A 21,931-nucleotide genomic window follows, 5' to 3' on the forward strand; every position below is an offset into this window, starting at 1 on the left:
TTAGTTCTTCTCCTCCTCCTCCTCCTGCTAGCATCTGAACTAACAGCACTTCATGCTATTACAATCAAAGTTCCATTTTATTAAACTGGAAAGCAGGATCGCAGAATCTCGTAGCAGAAACAGGTTATTCGGCATATTGAGACTGCCTTGCCTGATCTTGGCTGATGTATTTCTCAACCCCATTCTCCTGCCTTCTCTTGTAACCTTTTGAGCCTCACTAATTAAGGAGATCAACCTCTGTTAAAGACATTCCTGATGAAGGGCTTTTGCCCAAAATGGCGACTCTCCTGCCCCTCGGAATGCTGCCTGACTGACTGTGCTTTTGCAGCACTAAGCTCTTCGACTCTGTTAAAAATCACTCAATGACTCGGCCTCCATAGATTCAGTACCCTCTTTGGCTGAAGAAATTCCTCCTCATTTCTGTTCTAAAGAATTGTCCCTTCACCGTGAAACAGTGCTTTCAGTCCTAGTCTCTCCAAACAGTGGGTGATCTTTTCCATCTCCACTCTACATAGGCCTCTCGGTATTCTGCAAGTTTCAATGACATCATCTTTTCCCCCACCCCCGAGCATCGTCGTAAACTCCGAGTACAGGCTCAATCATTCCTCATACACTAAGCCCTTCATCCCAAATCTGTCATGCTTGCTTGGTCTAGCCTACGTGTGATTTCAGACTTCGTAATGTGATTGACTTTTAACTTCCCTCTGGGGCAATTAGGGATGGGTGAGAAGCCTTGGCCTGGCCAGTGATATCCACATCCCCTGAATGAATATTTTAAATTACATACACACGATACTATCACAGGCACTTAGTCTTCCCTCAGTGTGTCATGCTGCAAGAGGACTGTGCTCAGTAAGATGGAGATTAGAGTGGTGCTGATGAAGGGCTTTTGCCCGAAATGTCAATTTTCCTGCTCCTCGGATGTTTCCTGACCTGCTGTGCTTTTCCAACACCACTCTAAGCTAGACTCTGATTTCCAGCATCTGCAGTCCTCACTTTTGCTCAGTAAGATGGAAGCTGATGCTTATACCATTGGGTCACATTTCTTCACGTGCTCCTTTTTAAAAGTATGTCTCTTGCCTAACAGCCTGGTGTGACTGCTGTGGTTGACTCTTAACTACCTGCTGACATAGTCTAGTTAGCTACTTGGTTGTTTAAAAGGGCCATTAAGGATGGACAATAAATGCAGTCCCAGCCATGGACTCCAACTTCTTGATTGGGAGAGAGAGAGAGAGAGAGGGCCAGGATACTCTGCAACTTGGAGGACTTCACCAGTTTCCTCATTTCCCCTCCCCCCACCTTACCCCAGTTCCAACCTTCCAGCTCAGCACTGTCCTCATGACCTGCCCTACCTGCCAATCTCCCTTCCCACCTATCTGCCCCACCCTCCCCTCTGACCTATCACTTCCATCCCCACCCCCATTCACCTATTGTACTCTTTGCTAGCTTCTCCCCAGCCCCACCCCACCCCTCCCTCCCCTCCACTTATCTCTCCACTCTGGAGGCTCCCTACCTCCATTCCTGATGAAGGGCTTTTGCCCAAAACGCCAATTTTCCTGCTCCTCGGATGCTGCCTGACCTGCTGTGCTTTTCCAGCACCACTCTGATCTAAACTTGGAGGAGAACTTGCAGATGCCTATTCCTTATGGACCTGTCCTGTGAGGCGCATGATTCAGGTGGGAACCGAGCTTTCTGATCTTTCCTTTTGCAGTTTGCCAGGGTATGAACCGAAACCAACGTGTGAATTCATGATGCTGGAGGACACCTGCTGCGCACACTGATCCTGATCAAAACAAGCACCAGTGAAAAACAATAGCTCTGTGCTGCTTTCACTCAACAAACATATCATTTATTGATGACCATGGCCAATGCGCTGGTGCCAGTATTTATTGCGGGTAAACATTCTCCTTCTTTGTCACCTGTCACTGTTCAAAGGAGTCTCCAGTGCCCAACATAGTGGTATAATGTGAAAATCAGAGAACATTTTTTCAGTGCAACAATTTGGGGGTCTTTTTTAAAATTTGTCAAGAAAGGGTTAATTCCTCAGGCAAAGACAATAATCTGACTCTGCATTAGTACAATTAATTGTAACTATTAAATTCTTAAATGTGACACCACTTGGAAGTTGAGTTTTTGTTACTCACTTTAAAATGTTTTGTTCTGTTATTATATTTTACATAGAGTTAAAAAGAAATGCCTCAAATAGGAAGAGAATATGAGAGCATATTAATTTGTGAGGTTGTACTGTTTTATTTGGAGACAAATGGCATCTTTCTTCAAATTTGAAGTCAGCTTTCTGCAGCTGCTAGGATCTTGAAGCTGGATGTGGAAGCTCTTATTCCCCTCTCAGTTACAGGTAAAAGCTGGAGTTCTCTTCCTTCTGCTAGAATTGCATGTGAGGCAATCTATTTTACTGAATTTGCCTTTGCCAAGTGTGTGTTTATAGGATGTTACTATATTGGACCAGGGAGAGGGTGAATAGGCTGGGGCTGTTTTCTCTGGAGTGGCGGAGGCTGAGGGGTGACCTTATAGAGGTTTATAAAATCATGAGAGACATGGATGGGGTGGGGGTGTCCAGAACTAGAGGGCATAGGTTTAGGGTGAGAAGAAATATATAAAAGGGACATAAGGGGCAATTGTTTAACACAGAGGATCATGCGTATATGAAATGAGCTGCCAGAAGAAGTGGTGGAGGTTGGTACAATTACAGCATTTATTCGGCATCTGGATGGGCATATGAATAGGAAGGGTTTTGAGAGATATGGGCCAAGTGCTGACAAATGGGACTAGTTTAGGTTAGGATATCTGCTTAGCATGGACGAGTTGGACCGAAGGGTCTGTTTCCATGCTGTACATCTCTATGGCTCTAAATATCTCTGAGAAGAGGTTTTAGGTTTTAACAAGAGTAAAATAGGTTTGACTAGAACTTAAAGCAAAATAGAAAGGGCAATCCCAAGTTTTGTTTAGCTCAGTGATCCATGAGCTACACAAGTGGGAAAGGGATTGACTCAAACACAGAAGCCTACAGCATGGAAGCAGGCCATTCGGCCCATCCTGTCCATACGGTCCCCAGACCCACCCACTACCCTATCCCTCTAACCCTGCATTTTCATTGGCTAATGTACCTAACCCGCACATCTTTGGACTGGTAGGAGGAAATCTGAGCACCCGGAGGAAGCCCTTGCTGACATGGGGAGAACATTCAAAATATGGGGTCACAAGCTCTTGTTAATCATGGATAGTTAGACTGTTCCGCATACTGACAATTCAAAGTATTTTAATTTGTCAGCTGTCTTCTAAAGAATGAGTTCTAATGTAAGATTATTACTTTTTTGAGTTGCTGTCATTACAGCTAAGAGTTTACTGGTGTTGACCGTCAAAGGCACATGGAGTTGTCTGGATTGTTGTTGTACTCCACTGTAAAAATTATATTTGAGTATTTTGACTTAGGAAGGATGATGTTAATGCTGGAGTAATGAGTTGAACTACACTCAATAGGTAATGCATAGTGCATGGCTTGTGGTCTTTCACCCCACCACACATCCGACAACCCTTAATTTATCAAGAAAGGGTTAAATTACTAGACAGAGACAGCATTGGTTCAATTCATTTTTATTTTCAAATTCTTAAATGTGATCCCACTTGGAAATTGAGTCTGGAACATCCAAAGTGAGCCAGTGAAACCTGTATATTTAGTAAATAGTTGAGTTATTTGGTTCTATGTAATAATCAGCTCACAGAAACCCAACATTCTTTCATGATGATGTGTTCACACTTACTTGAAAGCTGTGTAAAGCATAACATGCCTAACCTAACCCAAAGCGGGTTGTTGCCTTGATCTGCGGAATCCAGAGTGGACGGTGTGTGTGTTTAAAGACAGCTGTCTCAAACCCCGTAAAGATTAGTTCTGATGCTGTTTGGAACTTTGTTTTGCTAGTCACTCAGCATGTTGTTAGTTCTCTCTCCAGTTAATGTGACCTCCAATATTTAAGGACATGTCGAACTAACTGGAACCTGAATAAGTTTCATCTGTTCCCTGATCAAAGCAGTGAGGATTTCCTGTGTACCATCCCAAATAGGTGAGAGTAAGCCTGAACAGAAGGCAATTCAATCAGAATTCATGCACCGTGGCCATTTGTGGTGGAAATGCAATTTCTGTATGACACACTTGCTTTTCCAGGAACATGCATAAAGGAACATGAGGACAGAATCAAGAGTTTGTCCTTTGATCTGTGTTGGATTGAAATGGCTGCTTAATGCTTGAATCTGGGAACATGATTGTTGATGATGCTAAGAAGGGACTAGGTCATTTTAGGCGTTCAATAAGCTGTGTCTCTGAATTATTGGACATTGGATGCATTTGTGGTGATATCCTCTATTTGACTGTTTTTATAGTGGATAGGGCAGCAATCTTTGACACTTAGCACTTTTTTTTTTAATGAACAGATAATTGCCAGAGGTGGCAATGCTCTATAGTAATGAAGAGAGGTTATTGCAAGAGTGTTCAGTAGATCACTCAGTAACTCAGGAGTTACTGAACAGAAGTTAAAAGTTACAGTCAGCAATTGCAAGAAGGAAAAGAGACTGGTACTGAGACATGTGGATTTCATTTTGAGAGTTCTGCATTTGGTTAAAAATCTCCAACACCAGGTTATAGTCCAACAGGTTTATTTGGAAGCGCTAGCTTTCAGAGCGCTCTTTCATCAGGTGGTTGTGATCACTAGGAGCAGTACTCCAAAAGCTAGTGCTTCCAAATAAACCTGTTGGACTATAACCTGGTGTTGTGAGATTTTTAACTTTTTCCACCCCAGTCCAACACTAGCATCTCTGAATCATGCATTTGATTATGATTCTTGGAAGGCAACTGCACCTACACACCTTCTGTGTAGGGGGCGCTGAGGAGCCAATAGAAGTTGGATGGCTGTGGAGTGTCAGAATTAGGAAGGACGATTGAAGGGTTAGTAGGCACTTCAGTTTCAAAGTCGGTATTTGGAAATCCTGGGAAATGGAGAAAGCGGAAAGAGAGCTGCTTTTTCTCGAGGGAGACCATGAGAGGCTCAAAAGATTTGTGAGATTCATCCATTACAATCACTGAGAAGGGAATTGAGAAGCCTATAAACAGTCACTCGATGATTTCAGTTCAGTCACTCTTCTGAGTATCATTGAAATATTATTTAGACTTCGTCAACAATCGAGGCATTTACCAAATCATTTGATTGGATTAACGTGTCTGAGTTAAGTAACACAATAACAATTGCTATTGGGTTAAAAGGAAATTTGAGTACTATGACTGCCATGACGAAGCAAAATTTAACATCCACCTATTGTAAGGTGTTATGCAAACTTTCTGATTTCATAAGACTGGACAAGGAGAATCCTAAAGCCAATCTGACTGGATTGATCAATAAGTTTCATTTTTGCAATTTGTTTACTGTGGTGGTCAGTCACTGAGCACCTTCTAGAAGTTGAAGAATGTGGTGCTGGAAAAGCACATCCAGTCGGGCAGCATTCGAGAAGCAGGAGAATTGATTTTATAGAATTTGCCAGTGTAATTTAACAAAAGAATATCAAAGCTTATCACGGTATATACAAGAACTCCTTGAAACCATCTAATTACAAACGTCAGAAATGAAGATTTTAATCATTTTTATCCTCAGCAGCAACTTTAAAATATTTAAACCTCAGCAAAGGATCACTCTGCTTCCACTTCAAAAGGTCAAGGGCATGACTGTGACTGTTTTATGGCAATGCTTTTTTGCATTCATATGCTACAACTTAAACGTCTCTTCCTAAGACAGTCTCTTGAATTGCTAATACAGCTCACTTTGTCTTAACCTGGGTTCTTTGAACTCCTTCCACAGTCCATCTCTGACTGGCATTAAGGAAACTGATAAATGCTAAATTGCGCTACTACTGCTGCAGGCCATTTTAAGCCTTAATAACATGCTCCTCTTTCTGAATGAAGCCCACATAGTCCTTGACCTTCTGGATGATTCTGCCCTTTTTTTTAAAAAGAATGTGTTTTCAGCCCTAGTTATAGGACACCTGTCAGGCTTTTGTTTTTGTCTACTATTGTTTCTTAGCACTAAGCTACTCATCATGAGGATTTCAAAGTATTATTCAAATGCATGTAAACAAATTTCCAGGCAACCCAGGGCCACTTGTCTAACTTAAATATTAAACTAAAACTGTCTCCCGTTCTTAAAGTGCACAACATAAAATTAGAAATCAAACTTAAAACAGTATACCTTTAAAACCAAAGTTTCCAAATATTAATAATCCTAAGGCTTCATAAAGGTAAATTTAGGGCTGATGGCCAAACTCTTGGCCTTGGAAGAAGGGTTTAAGTTGCATCAGGTCAAGGTTCAGAGAAAGATTTAAAGGAAAATAAATATTTTATGCTCAAAAGGTTGAATTCAATATTAGTGAGTAAAAACTTCAAAACATAAAATGTTTTCCAACATGATACAAAATTCGTGTCAAGAGATGCCTAAAACATATTTGTCTTGTACACTGCTGCCTACAGAGCTCTGAAATCATTGGTCTGACTGTGAAAATCACTAATCCTGTTAGCTACTATATGGGTACTTTTAATATATTAACATCTTTGTTTTACCACTCCCTTGTATCTTCCTTGTAGAGCAAACGAAGAACCTGTTTCAGAATTATCCAAGTCAAAATAGAATCGTATAAGAGGTCAGTGAGGGGAAGGAGAAAGTGGGAAAATCATGACTAGTATAGATCTGATTGTGGGCCAAGGGTTGCAAATGTTTTTTTAATTTCCTTCTAAGGGAGTTGTTGACTGGTAATCCATCAGTGTTGGGGTCTGCAATGCTAGTGTACGCTGCCCTGGTGAGCTCAGAAAATAATCATCTGCTCTATCATCCCATCAGAGGATTAATAGAAACTAAAGACTGTAGACCTTGCCTTTAAACTTGGAGTAGCTCCAGTTGGTTGACCTCAGTTGAAAGTTGGAAAAGAACAAATGATTCTGCGGCTTCGTGTGCTTGCTTATGGACGACATCAGTTTTTAATTTTATTTACCTTTGGAGGAGGGGAGATTGTGTAGAATTCAGAGGTAAACATCAAGTTGGTCACCAGCTGCAATTTATATGATTCCTATACTTTTAATTCTTCTGTGGAATGAACATTGACAGTATTTTGTTGGCCATCTTGAATTGCATTTAAACATTATAGGTTACAAGTCCATTTCAGAAGGCAGTTAAGAGTTAAATACACTGCTGTTGGTCTGGCTGTGCACAAGGCTTGAGTGGGCAAGATAGTGGATCTCTCTCCCAAAGGGACATGCAAACAGGATGAGGTTTTACAACAAATAAGCATTAGTTTCAAGTTCTTCTGAAACTAGTTTTCAACTGCGGATTTTTAATTAATTAACTGGATTTAGCTTTTACCACTTTCCATGGTGAGATTTAAACCCATTGGTTGGACTACTGGATCAATCATCAAGTAACGTTACCCCACAATACCCCCGTGAAAGAATGGGTGGTCAGCTTTATCATAATACAATGCAGACCCAGATTTACTCAGAACACTCACCTCCGGGACTGTATCACCATTTTCTCCCTCCTGGTTTTTCTCTCAACATCTCTCTTTTAAATTCCATCACCATCATTTCATTTCATCCTTGGTAATGTTCTGCCAGTCTTTTGTAAAAGAGCATTTATGGCAGTTGGACAAGTCTGTGCTATTTCACAAGCAAAGGAGACCATGCACATAATTTTTATTTCTCAATAAACCTTCAGGAAGTAGGAATTAAAAATTGGCAGTAATATTTTTATTGTACGTTCACGGAATGGGCTGTCACTGGCTAGGCCAGTACTTATTGCTCAATCCTAATTATCGAGAGTGCAACTTAGAACCTAAGAATCAAACAGTTGATGTTGGCCTGGAGTCACATATAGGACGAGACTGAGTAAGAATGGCAGTTACCTTCCCTGAAGGACATCTGTGAACGAGATGGGTTTTTCTGTTAAGCGACAATGGTTTTGAGGTCATCATTAGAATCTTAATTCCAAAACTTTTGAGTTCAAATTCCACAACCTGCTGTGGTGGGATTTGAAACTGGGTTTTAAAATTTATTTGGATGTCTGGATTATTAGACCAGTGACTGTACAACTCAGTAATTACCTCTCCATTGGTAGAGAAGGGGGAACACGCATATGGTCATTTATTAAACAACGCAAAGTGGCCGAGCAGAGGCTGATAGCCAAGTTCGATACCTATGAGGGTGGCCTCAATCGGGACCTTGGGTTCATGTCACACTACAGGTGACCCCACTGCACTATTTTCTCCCTCTCTCGCATCCCCCACACTCTCGCCCTCTCTCAGGCTTATCCTCCATCAGACTCACGCACTCTACCAAACACGCAAACACATGCGCGCGCTCTCTCTCTCTCTCACTCACACACACACACTCACTTTCTCTCTGTCTCTCTCTGTCTCTCCCTCCCTTACGTGCACATGTATGTCTGTGGGGTGAATTTGTATTTGCAGATACATTCTATTTTTGCTCAAAAAACACAACCTGCAGACAGTCAATCCATATAACATTTTATAAATTCCTACTTTGGAAATAGAACCAGTCTGAATCAAGATTGGGATACAGACAGACTCTAACCTCTCACCTTTAATGCTTTGTATGAGCTGAGATGTCACCTTGTTTTTTTTATGAAATCTTAAGTTATCTCCAGAATGTGACTTAAAAGAAGTTCTGGGATTTACATAAGAATGAACCAAAACTTGAAACCCATTCTAAGACTTAACAGCAATCTAGATTCGTTCAATATATTCTTTTAATTGCTTGACACGGTGATCTTTTGCGATAAATTCTGTCTCTTATGTTCCTGCTGCACTAGTTACCTGATGAAGGAGCAGCACTCTGAAAGTTATTACATCCAAATAAACCTGTTGGACTATAATCTGGTGTGATTTTTAACTTTGTCCACCCCAGTCCAACACCAGTCCACATCATCCGTAGAGAAGCAAGAGGGAAACTTTGAATTGAAGAACCATCTAATTTCTTTGTAATACTGCTTTTCAAAAAGTACAAAATTATGTCTCCAATTTTGTTTTGGTCAGTTTCTCACATCTGAACCCCCCACCCACCCAGCCCACTCCTGCTTAGAATCTTTGTATTTTGAATGTTGTTATTTTAACAAGTGCTAGTCATGGTTCCTTGGTGATATTCCTGTCCTCCTTTTGTCAGAGGTTTGTGGATTCAAGTCCCAACCCGAGACCTGAGGGCCAAATCAAAGCTGACGTCACTGTGCTGAGGCATTCTTGGTGATGCTATCTTTTTAGATGCAACAGTAAGTGAAGTCACCCTCTGCACCTACTTGCCCTTTCTCCTGATGCACCTGTAGTTATGATATAGTGAGGTCGACAGATGCTGGAGAATCAGAGTCAATGAAGTGTGATGCTGGAAAAAGCACAGCAGGTCAGATAGCATCCGAGGAGCAGGAGAGTCGATGTTTCGGGCAGGACTCTTCAGTCAATTCTCCTGCTCCTTGGAAGCTGTCTGACCCACTGGGCTTTATCCAGCACCAAACTTTATCGACCTTTAATTATGATCCTTAACCTCTTGCAGATAACAATCAGGCAGGTGGTGGCAGAGTTTTCCCTCTAATGATTCCTGTCCCCTCAAATGTGAGACTGGCAAGATCATCAGCATTGGGTAGAGACTGTGTAGGAATGCACTCCGACGTTTGTGAATCAGTGAAAGTGAGATTGTTGTTGAATGTAATGGCTTTGAAGCAGCTGATGTTCATGTTATGATTTGGAGATGCCGGTGTTGGACTGGGGTCACATAACACCAGGTTATAGTCCATAAGGTTTAATCGGAAGCACTAACTTTTGGACTGCTGCTGACAAAGGAGCAGCGCTCCAAACTATGTTCATTCTCGTGATGTTGCACACATTCTGAGGAGCCAGGCAAGAGGGTCTATCCCAGCTCACTAACATCTTAGCAATCATGCCTGACCAAATGTAGTTGTCCTTTTCACCATCATGCAATAAACCAGCTTGTTATCTAAGAACATTGAGTATCCACAGAAGAGGCAATGTTTGTATATCCCTAATGAGAGGCCAAAGACAAGGATGGACAACTGGCAGGGAACTTACCCATTCCATATACTGTTCGAGGCAGCAAATACCTCAATGTACTAGGAGTGGTCATCAGGGAAGGTATCACAGACTACGTTGTGAACCAATGTGTCCTTCGGTGGAGGATAAGATCATAAAATAGAGGGTTGTGCCGGCTCAGTCTTTGAGTATGTTTATTGTAGATTTCTGATACCAATAGTGTGCAGGGTTATGGGGATAGAGTGGGTAAAAGACACTGAAGTTTTGACCTTGTATGATATTGCATGGGAGGGCAGGCTTGATAGGCTGAATAGCCTACTCTATTCCTGTGTTCCTAATAGAAGAAATCTGGGGACACAATTTTAATATTTCGGTTGGGTGATCTTTGGTCACATGACCCATTTTTCCTGAATGAGCAAAGATGTTTGCAGTGTGTTCAGTGTTTGTGCTTTGTGAACTAGACATAAGCTGGGTTCAGGAGTCAGCACATAGTAACACCTACGCTGTTACTTCTGTCCTGTATGATTGTGTGTGTTTATGTTTTAACAGTAATATTCTAGCAAATCTGAAAATAAAGACCTTAACCTCCCAATAGAATATATTTTGAAACTTGTACGTGGCAACAATGAAGTAGTGAGCATTCCTGCTACTAATTTTATTTTTGTTTGATCTTCCTATCCTTTGTATGTGAATTTTTTTTTAAATCCTGGGAAAATTTGTTAGTCATTTTATATTCATCTTTACCTGCTGCTGAGGTTTGGAAATCTGCCCATCTCATTGGGGGAACGTGAGAAAGTTTTTTTGTGTGAGATTTTTAATGAGCAAAATTATAGTTGGAAAGGTTAGTTTCCTGAACCTACTTTGTCAGCAACTTATTGGCAAAGAAAAATGTTTCTCCTCTGAAATGTGCTGAACCGCTGAGAACTAGTTTCAGCTGAATAAACAAATAAGTGAGGGGGCACGGCTGAGATTCAGAATTGTCAGCCTGGCTCATTAATAACTTGTGTTTCTGACGAAGCAGGATGGGCATTTCGAGATTTAAATAACCACTCCACTCGTTAGGCGACCAAAACTATTTATAGAGGAAGAATAATACTGGAGGCCTGACCAGTGATTATACCTCTGGCAGCATTGCTTTAATTCAGCAACTCTCATTGCTGATTTTGATCTTGTATTCAAAATAGTGGCAGCATTTGCTTACAGAGCAAGGCTAATGCATATCAGTTGTGCCAAATGATTAAATTCTGTGTAATTGATATAAATTCCCTACTGACTTTTATGTTATTGCTGCAACTAAACTCATTAGTCACTCAAAAAAACAATGAATTATTGGGCAAGAGGAAATGAATGTTATTTATATGGACTTCCATAATGCATTTGATCAGGAGGCTCAGACTACTCATTAAAGTTGAAACTCCAGGAATTGAGGTTCACTCTTTAACCTGATTTGAGTGGCAGGAGGCAACAGAAATAATGAAACTGTGCTTACTAGTAGTTTCCCCACCCCCACAGCTTACCTGCAGGGGATACGTTCCAAGGTGGAAGCCAGAAATAGGTGCAAACTCATTCATTTAAATGGGAAACATACCTTCCCAGCAGCCTCCTGGTCCCTGGTTCTGGAGTGTTCCCTATAATATGTTTGGGCCCCAGTAAACCACAGGTAACTGAAACCACAGTAACTGGACCCACAGATGTGGAGGAGGTCGCCCTGTATTCTGAATTGGACAGAGGGTACTGGACATCAGATTAAGATTTAGGGCTCTTGTGGTCCAGTGGTAGAGTCCCTGCCTCTGATTCAGGAGGCCTCTGTTCAAGTCCCACCTGCTCCAGTGATATGTAATAACATTTTCAAACAGTTTGACTTTAAGTTGTCGATAATTGATAAAAAAATAAATCAAATTGATTTATATAAGTTTTGAAAAAGAAACCTTATTCTTGGGCCAGTGGGTAAAATTGTTATATCCCAAAAAAACAATCAGATTGCACCTGAACATCCTGCTGAACAGGATGGTGGTTTTTATATGGAGTGTGTTTTTAAACCAGAATGTTTGTTTGGCTTTCTCATGTAGAGAGATTTTTTTAAATCAAAACCATTTTAATGTACTTCCCTCTCAAAAGATAAGTGTGTCCCCTAGGGTGGGGGAGAATTAATTTTCATGTTATGAGTATCAGAATTATGGGTTCTGCTTTATAAATAGAGAAGTTTCCTGCACCGTGTTTAACTAATCTATTCCCCTTGCTGAAGTCTCTGCTACCTCTGAACTGTGGGGGCAACCTACTTTCACTGAAAACATTTTGCCTGTATTTCCATCTGTTCTATCTTTGTCAAACTAGATGGACAGACAGACTGAATGATTTGCATATTTATGCAGTGACCTTGGGATAATCCAAAGTGCTTTTCCAGCAATGGAGACTTTGAAATCAAATCACTGTTGCAGTGCTGGGAAACATTGTCCAATTTTTGCTACAGCAAGCTCCCAGATACATCCTTGTGATAATGCTGGTGTGATCTGCTATTTTTATTGATGTTGGCTGAGGGATAAGTATTGACCAGGGAGTGCACTGTTTTGTTCAACACGATCCAAAAGATTTTGACTTTTCTTCTTTTGACTTTTTTTGTAAGTCTTTTGCGAAAAGTGCAGAAAGTTTTAGAAAAATACTTAGACTAAAGAGTTAAAATTCCAGATTCGCATCTCAGCACGTCTGAATTGAAACCTCATCTCCTTCTCAAAGTCTTGCTTTGCATTTGATGATGACCCTTAATAAATGATGATGCTTAGCTTATCTGATTACTGCCTTTCCTTTTGTAACCGCAGCCAATGCTGATCAATTTTATAACAAGCCAGCTGGCATTGTTGTCATGGAGATTTGGATCCAGGTTTGACCTTCCGTTTCTAGAGACTGTGGTGAAATCTGATGATTTTAATTTCTTTTGACAGCTGACTGTATCAAAGACCTTTCCATAGCTTCTTAATAAGAGAGTGAATTGGCACACTTCCATCCTATTGATTTTGGGTAAATATGTAAGTAACATCTGTTTGTTTTTCCTCCTCCCCCCCCCCCCCCCCCCCCCCCACCACACCCCCCCCACCATCCTCTGTCTAGTTCACTGAGGAATACTTGAAGAAGATCCCAACGTGTGAATTGCCCCGTGTGATTGTGGTTTGTGATGGCTCCTGTGGTGGTTCAAGTTCTGTGCTTGGAGTCAGCTCAGACTACATTGTGGAGTCCTGTAATGCCTATGGTGCTAATGCAGCCATAGAGAGAGCAGACCAGCGACAGGTATAGTTTAATTTCCCAGTGATTTTTTTTTTGTTTCTTGCTGTTTCAGCAGGTTGATGATGGCTTCTTTCACTCTGTTCTCCTAGTACACAGCTGAAGACTGCACTCTTCCTCAGACACACTACCACATTTTTGTTTTGGCTGCTGTCAGATGTATTGGACCTCCCATATAATTGCTCACTATACCAGAAGATGCAGTGCTAACTGTAGGGCTCTTTGTGGCACAATGGTAATGTCCCTATCTCTGGGTCAGGAAGTCTGGGTTCAAGTCCTGCCTACCAAGGATGTATGCCCAAACAGATTGATTTAAATACCTGACAGGAAGCATCCCACTGATTTGAAGTATGATGGTTCATAAGCTGTAGAAAGTGAAAGGGCCACTTGCAAGTGAGTGGCTTGTGGACTTATCATTTTATGTATGATGATGCTCGTTCAAGAAGGTTATGTTGTTCTTTTTATTCAGAGGGGTTGTAAAAGCAGAGGTTCTGATAAATCTGGAATATCTACTTGAAAATGCTTTTGTGTTTTTTATAAAATACTTGTACAATGAAACGGGGATTGGCAGTTTTCCCAGTTCAGGGTTGGGTTTGCTTTGGTATTAGCAAGCTGTTTTTGTTTGCAGCTACTAATCAAGTTTTAGTTGGGAATCCAGAGAGGCTGCTGAGGACCCAAAGAAGCAGCTCCATGCTGATCCTCTCTCTCCTTGACATCTCTCCTGTAAGAGCCTGTGCTTGATTTTTACCTTTGTTTGCCAAGGGCATTTTTATGGATGTTGAATGTATTTGGCACAGTGACACTAAGTTGCGATAGAGTCCATTGGGTTTTCAGACAGTTTAAATTATTCTAAATTCGGATCGCTTTTGTTTGTGTTTCATTCAGTAGTTTATGAATAAATCCTGTTTTGTTTAGAATTGAGTGGTTGGGGTCAGCTGCATCACTCCTTGAATATCCACTTTACAACTGCTTAAAATAACTAGGAAAGTTAGGGTGTGGGCTACCTTGAAATGTGTCGAGGGGGTCTGGCCTGGTCCACAACACATGCACGCGAGGCAAAGTAACACTGACATTACCTGTACCCTAACATGGTTCACTCGATCTGCTTCCACTGTGAATAGATAGAATCTGCTGTTTACATACACGCATAACGACAAGCTGTGACCTGTTTTTTTAAAAAAAAAATTGATGTAGTGTAATAACCCAAGCTAACTTAGGGTGGCACAATGGCTCTGGTTAGCACTGCTGCCTCACAGCACCAGGGACCCGAGTTCAATTCCAGCCTTGAGCAACCGTCTGTGTGGAGTTTGCACATGCTCCCTGTGTCTGTATGGGTTTTCTCCGGGTGCTCCGGTTTCCTCCCTCAGTCCAAAGGTGTACAGGTCAGGTGAATTGGCCATGCTAAATTGCCCATAGTGTTGGGTAAATGGAGGGTAGTGGGTCTCTTCGGGGGTCGGTGTGGACTTGTGGGGCCAAAGAGCCTGTTTCCTTACTGTAGGGAATTTAATTTTAATTTTAAATTCTGAGCATGGTAACCAGCCTGGTCAAGGAAGCAATATTAAAAGAATTGAGCTGAAGAAATAAGTAGTGCATGCTTCTCTGTTGCACCCATGGTGACAATGTTCAGCTCCCTTGCCCAAGCACATCTACACTCCACCCCCTTCCCATACTATCTTTTCTCCCTCATGTCTTCCTTTCTACCAGGTCTAGTGCAGCTCTGAGTTACCAGCTGTTCAAAGTGCTGTATGAAAGTTATTGTTACAGTGTACTTCAGTGTGATTTTCAATATAGCATAATAAACCAATGAATACAAGTATGGCTTTCACTTTATTTCTGAGATGGCTTTTCTCCTTTAAGGAAAAAATGTTAACTCCTCAGCTTGTTCTGGGAAATAAATTTAATTATGTTACTGATGTTGGTAGCCTGTGTCTCTTCACATAGATTTACACAGGCTGTCACTGAACTTTTAAATTTTATTTAACACAATTAGTGAACACCTTTCATTTTTTTTTTGTTTATGCATCGATCTCTGAAGGCATGTTAGGGTGGTGAAAAAGCCATATGGGACATTTGCCTTTATCATTAAGGCATAATTTACAAAAGCAGACTGTGGAAGTTATGTTGGAGTTATATAGAACTTTAGTGAGACCACAGCTGGAGATCGTGTGCAGTTCTGGTTGCTATGTTATAGGAAGGATGTGATTGCACTGGAGGGGTTACAGAGACAATTCACCAGGATGCTGCCTAAGATGGAAAATTTAAGTTTGAAGAAAGGTAGTATAGGTTTCAGTTATTTTCGTTGGAGCAATGAAGACTGAGGGGTGATCTGATTGAGATGTACAGGATGAAGAGGGGCATAGGCAGCGTGGTTAAGGAGCTGCTGTTCCCCTTAGTTGAAGGGTCAGTCACAAGGGGACACAGGTTCAAGGTAGGTTTTGGGGGATGTGTGGAAAAACTTTTTTTTTATCCGGAGGGTGGTAACTGTCTGGAATGCGTTGCCTCAAATCCTTGAAAATATAACTGGATGAGTACTTGGAATGCCAGTACATTCAAAGCTATGGGCCAAGTGCTGGTAAATGGGATTAGGCTCAAGATCAGGTGTTTCTCGCGTATCAGTGCAGACTTGATGGGCTGAAGGGCCTCTTTTTGCTTTCTGTTTCAGTGAACCTCACCACACCCTTAATATATCAATGTGAACTTTTTATTCATCCTCTTCCTCATAAACTACATCTTTAATGGAATATATGCTAATTGCCTTAACTATCTCTGTGGTTTTGCATTTAGGAAACTCGGGTGCAATTTAATTAGTTCAACAAGAGTCTTGTTGCAAAGTGGTAGTGCCTCTCTCTGGATTAGAAGGCCAAGGTCCAAATCTCATCTGTGTAGGAGCCTTCACAGGTCTGAATGAGTCTTTATTTAATTGTGTCTACAATTCAATTGAGGATGTTTGCTTTTTCTTAAAAGCAAACATTGCTTTGGAGTTGACAAGATGGTCAATGATTTTAGCACTGCGTGTGATTAACTGGTATAAATAAAACACAAACTGAGGACACAATCTGGTTTTTAGTATGGGGTCTTTTGGATCTACACACCAGCTCAAGCCAGTCTTTTAGGTTATCTTAAACATTTATGAACACTAAGTAAATGATGGTAATGCCACAGAGCAGCATATTGAGTTATACAGATTCTGACCACCTGGCATTGTCCCATCTCATGACTGAGGTTACAGTTACATTAGAGCATACTTCAAGCTCATTGACAGATTCATTAAACCCTATCTCTGCCCTGTTCATATACATCAGGATGCCGTAATATAATTAGTATCAACATCTCTCTCTGTTTGAGGATGGCAAGAGGTTTCAGCTGGAAAATGTGCCATTCTGCATGTCCAGCTCAAGATTGATCTCCTCACTGATAACATTGGCAGAATGTTGGACCATGGGAGGACATGCAGTGAATTGCTTTTTGGGTAAAACTCAGGATAATTGTTGATAGCTATGGTGCTACATATCCAGTGAGATGTAGAGAAAATTGAGACAAAAACAAAATCACAATATAGATAACACTAGGCATGGCTCTATTTTTTTCATTCTCTTAGCTATCCCAACAAAATTGGCTCTTTCCTTAATTGCCTCATGTGATAACATAAGATTCAACTATATGAAGTCAGGTGAAATAATGCAAATGCTGGAAAATGACAATAACAAAACCGAGCTGAAAATGCTAGTGGTACTGCAGGTCAGGGAACAGATGTGGAGGGAGAAGCAGTTACAATTTAGTGACCTTTATTCCACCTATGACACTGGATAAATCTTGAGCTAACGCTTCCTTCAAAGTTGAAGAGTGTGATGCTGGAAAAGCACAGCTGTTGAGACAGCATCCAAGGAGCAGGAGGATAGACGTTTTGGACATAAGCTTGAAAGGAATGCATCATCATGATGAAATGTTTATGCTCAAAACGTCGACTCTCCTGCTCCTCGGATGCTGCCTGACCTGCTGTGCTTTTCCAGCACCACACTCTGAAACTCACATCTCCAGCATCTGCAGTTTAACTTCCTCCTAACACTTCCTTCATACAAAACTAAGATGGGGTGATCGTGGAGGGTTTGAACTGTCAGGGGGGCTGTCTCTCAGTGAGAAACAAGGTCCTTGCCTCTTTGGCACTATCATGAGATGGAGAAATGGGTCTTTATGGGATGACATCTATTGTTCAACTTGGGGTATCAAAGTGGCATCATTGTCTCGCTGTGGGACACTTGGCTGGATCGTACACAGACGGACAGACTTCCTGGTGTGAATATTGTGGGTAGGTGACCAACTCAATCCATTTTAATTTTTTTCTGGCTGCTTAATAATTGAGGCAAGATTTCCAGCCCTCCTTCAGGAGAAGTCCTGACTCCTCCTAAAACCAGTGGCCAATCTGACACCAGCAGCATTATTGGGAATAGTGGTCATTGCTGGTACTGCAACTAGACAGAGGAGCAGACATTCCCGGAAGATGTGGGATTTCACTGACTGGTTCCAGAGTGGGCAGAGATGGGTTATGCTATCAGTGAGAAGGTTGGGCTGGGTCTCCAGTTGATCTTAGAGACTCAAGAAGGAAGCATTTTGTTGTGCCCTCCCCTGTCTTTTGTGCAGTAGCCAGAATGACCCGCTGGACTGCACACGTGTTACAGGCTTGTCTGATAGCAGGAGAAGGCTCTTGACCCACCATTCATTGCCCACTTGTGTCCCAATTGGACCACAGGCAGATGGCACCCCTGCTGCTTGGCATTTCTACCAATGGCATGTCTCCCTTTCTTATGAGACTGCACCACCCCATTCCTATTTTTCCAGCTGCAGATGGCCTCTAAAATCCAGCCCCTTCTGTCTGACTTTTACATCAGTCATTTGTCAGCCAATTATGCCACATTCCTGACATATGCATTATTTGAAATTTGGCATTCTTGCATTTGTCCTGATGGGTGCAATTTACTGAAAATTGAGCTTCCACTTAGTTCATGAAGCAACACAGGAACAAGAGGAAACCATTCCGTCCCTCAAGCCTGTTCCATCATTCAGTGCGATCCTGGCTGATCTCTGGCTTCATTCCATACACCTTCCTTTTGGCCCATATCCCTTAATATCTTTGCTTAATAAAAATATGTTTATCTCTGATTTAAACTTTAACTGATATAGCATCGGCTGCTATTTGTGGAAAAGCAGGGAGGAAGACAAAGTTGTTAAAATTGGAAGTAGGAAGCAAAATTAGGATGAAAAGCTTATATTATTTTCATATTGTGAGATTCAAGCTCCAAACTGTCAAACATCTTCAGATAAATATAGCTTCAATTAATGACTGATTAGTTTCTCATTAATGAAAATATGGTGCCTTGGATCAACCTCATTTTGAAAATTTAGTGCAAGTAGCAAATGGTGGCCAAATAAAAAAAAAAATGGTGAATACAGCTTTCCAGTTTAGCTTCCGAATGGGCTTGAAATATTTATTGACTTGGACACCACATAGGGTGGAATTCTGTATTACATCCAGTCACACCCAATGGACCTTACCAAACGTTGTGCCCCACAATATTATCTTATCATTGCAGGACTATAGAGAAAGAATAGAGGAATGGAACTAATGGCATAGCTCCTGAGGAAAACATTGACATTGATTTACCAGGCTAAATAACCTCTTGTCTGACATGATTCAATGCTGGCAACGGTCGTACAATGCTGGCTAGTTGTTTTGACAAATAACTAAAGTGAAATCAAAGTTAGACAAATGAACCATTGAATTTTATTTCTGTGTTTCTCCTCCTATCTATTGATCTATTCAAGCAGATGTTTGAAATATTCCAGAGCACAGCTGCTATGAAGATTTCTCATTAACCTTAAGTTTTGCAAGTTCTGTGAAGCAAAACATTTCCCTGCCCACAACTATATCTTTACATGATGTCCGATTTATCTTCTGTCCAATTGAGGAAAACCTTCAGTTCTTTATTAATAAATCTAAGTTATTTATGATGTGGAGGAGCCGGTGTTGGACTGGGGTGTGCAAAGTTTAAAAATCACACAACACCAGGTTATAGTCCAACAGGTTTATTTGGAAGCACTAGCTTTCAGGCAGCTACCTGATGAAGGAGCAGCGCTCCGAAAGCTAGTGCTCCCAAATAAACCTGTTGGACTATAGCCTGGTGTTGTGTGATTCTTAAATTATTTATAACAACATTTGTTTTTGAGCATTTTTCTCTCCTGTAACAAACTTGTAAGCTTTGGACTTTTATTATTCCCGTATCTCCACTTGCTTATTTGTGTTTTATTTGTTTGTTTTCTGTTAAAAGATAAAGTGTATGATGATCAGAATTTATGTCACGGAATGCACATTCTTCTGTTTGCTAGCTCAGTCTTGCTGAGTGAACTGGGTTCTCTGTAGCTTATCCTCCAAGGTATACGATGATTTGGGATCTCACGGTTTGAAATGTACATAGTCTCTGTATTGTCATATCACCTAATAACTTCTGTCTTGGATACTGACAAGCTGTTGTTACATTACTAAGTGAGGATAACAGTATTGCTGTGTCCTTGATTTAAAAATGAGCTTCCATTTCGTTCATGAAGCAACACAGGAACAGGAGTAGGCCATTCAGTCCCTCAAGCCTGTCCCATTCAGTCCCTCATGGCTGATCTCTGGCTTCATTCCATACACCTACCTTTTGGCCCATACACCTATCTTTTGCTTAACAAAAATGTGCCTATCTCTGATTTAAACTTTAACTGATCTAGCATCGGCTGCTATTTGTGAAAAAATATGGAGGAGAACCAAGTTATTAACATTGGAAGTAGGAAGCAAAATTAGAAGTCATAGAGTCATACAGCACGGAAACACCCTTCAGTTCAACCCGTCCATGCTGAACATAATCCCAAACTAAACTAGTCCCACTTGCCTGCGCTTGGCCCCTATCGCTCCAAACCTTTCTTATTCATGTACTTATCTGAATTTTTTTAAATGTTGTAACTGGACCCGCATCCACCACTTCCTCTCGAAATTCATTCCAAACATGAACCACTGTAGTTTTAAGAAGAAAAGCCTCTCATGTTTTTTTTAAAATCTTTCTCCTCTTCCGTTTAAAAAAAATGCCTCTGGCCTTGAAATCTCCCACCTTAGGGAAAGGACACCCACTTTTCACCTTATCTATGCATGTCATGGTTTTATAAACCTCTATTAGGTGACCCCTGAACCTCCTGCGCTCCAGTGAAAAAAGTCCCAGTTAAACCATAATTGTACACAAGTGCAGTTAGGCAGCTTTCAACAGAGGGAAGAATTGATGCCTGGATTCCTGGATAGGATAGGAGAACAGGTAGATGAGCAAGAACTATGAAAATGGTGTATGGGTCACACTGAATGAGTTCTTCAGTATTGAAGAAAATTTGTTGGATCACTAATGAGAGAATCCTAAGTTGGACCATAAAGTCATTTCTCCTGTTTTTGTTTGAAATTGAAACTGAAGGTACTGCCCGAAACGTCGATTCTCCTGCTCCTTGGATGCTGCCTGACCTGCTGCGCTTTTCCAGCAACACATTTTCAGCTCCTGCCTAATTTGGCAAACTACAAATTGTAAATAACATATGAAATAAAACCATAACCCAGTGAATATAAGAGGAAAATTTGCTTTTATAGTGAGGGACAATCCAAGGAAAGTCTATTAAAATATTATGAATTAGTTAGTTCAAAAGTATTGCCAGTACAGAGCCATGCTGCGTGAAGGTTATTGATATTGGGTCAAATTGTTTTATGTGTACTTGCAGAGGAAGATAAAATGAATGTGTGAGTGAGAGAGAGGAAAGATGGAATTAAAACTGGTGAGTAGGATGTAGTGTAGCAGTGACTGACTCAGCAATATTCTTACACCCTGCAGCACTTTGACATGTCTTCCCTCCCTCACTGCTTTCTCGATATCCCCTGATATGGTTTTGGCTGACAGGTCAATGCAGTGACAGCCTCCTGAGAATGCATGTGTCCTTTGGATAAAGTGAGGAAAGTCCCTTATGGGTTTTCCAAAGATCCACATTTGCTAGCTTTTCTTCGAGAAACATAAGATCAGCTCTCTAAACACTGAAACCTAGCTGTATCATTCACCGCATATTTGGGTCTCTGGAAGTCAGTGCCTGAAAAGGCGACTGAGTCAGAAGTTGTAACTTTGAAGCAAGATTAAGATATTGTCTTGTGTTGCCACTGCCTCCCAAGCTATGGAGCAAAAGCTGGATATTTTGCGTTACTGTAGTCAGATCTTTAGCATTGACATGATGACCTGTGCAGCCACCTCTTGTGCTGTAAGCCTCTCCTGTCTGATATGGAAAGACTGGGATATTTTTTTTTTCCCTGTAAGTGTAAGAGATTGAAAGGTGATCTTATTGAGGTGTATAAAATCATGAGGGGTATAGATAAGGTGAATGACAAGGGTATTTTTCTTAGGAAAGGGGTGTTCAAACCTAGTGCGCATATTTTAAGGTGAGAGGAGAAAGCTTTAAAAGGGACATGAGGAGTGACAACACCCCCCCAACTTTAAAGAGT

General features: G+C 41.1%; 1 protein-coding gene across 2 annotated transcripts in view; it reads left to right on the plus strand.

Annotated features, from left to right (window-relative positions):
• The window catches only part of LOC122558223 (uncharacterized), a 106,540-nt gene that overhangs the window by 24,450 nt on the left and 60,159 nt on the right, over window positions 1-21,931 (plus strand). Inside the window, exon 2 of one of the 2 annotated variants that reach the window (XM_043706557.2) lies at window positions 13,207-13,383. The exons of the other annotated variant lie outside the window; for it this stretch is intronic. Coding sequence (XP_043562492.1) covers window positions 13,207-13,383 — 177 coding nt within the window. The remainder of the gene's footprint in view (window positions 1-13,206; window positions 13,384-21,931) is intronic. 2 annotated transcript variants of the gene reach the window in all.

The sequence above is a fragment of the Chiloscyllium plagiosum genome, unplaced genomic scaffold (assembly GCF_037043375.1).
Source record: "Chiloscyllium plagiosum isolate Xiang-an unplaced genomic scaffold, Cpla_swu_hap1 HiC_scaffold_17, whole genome shotgun sequence".
Classification (NCBI taxonomy): domain Eukaryota; kingdom Metazoa; phylum Chordata; class Chondrichthyes; order Orectolobiformes; family Hemiscylliidae; genus Chiloscyllium; species Chiloscyllium plagiosum.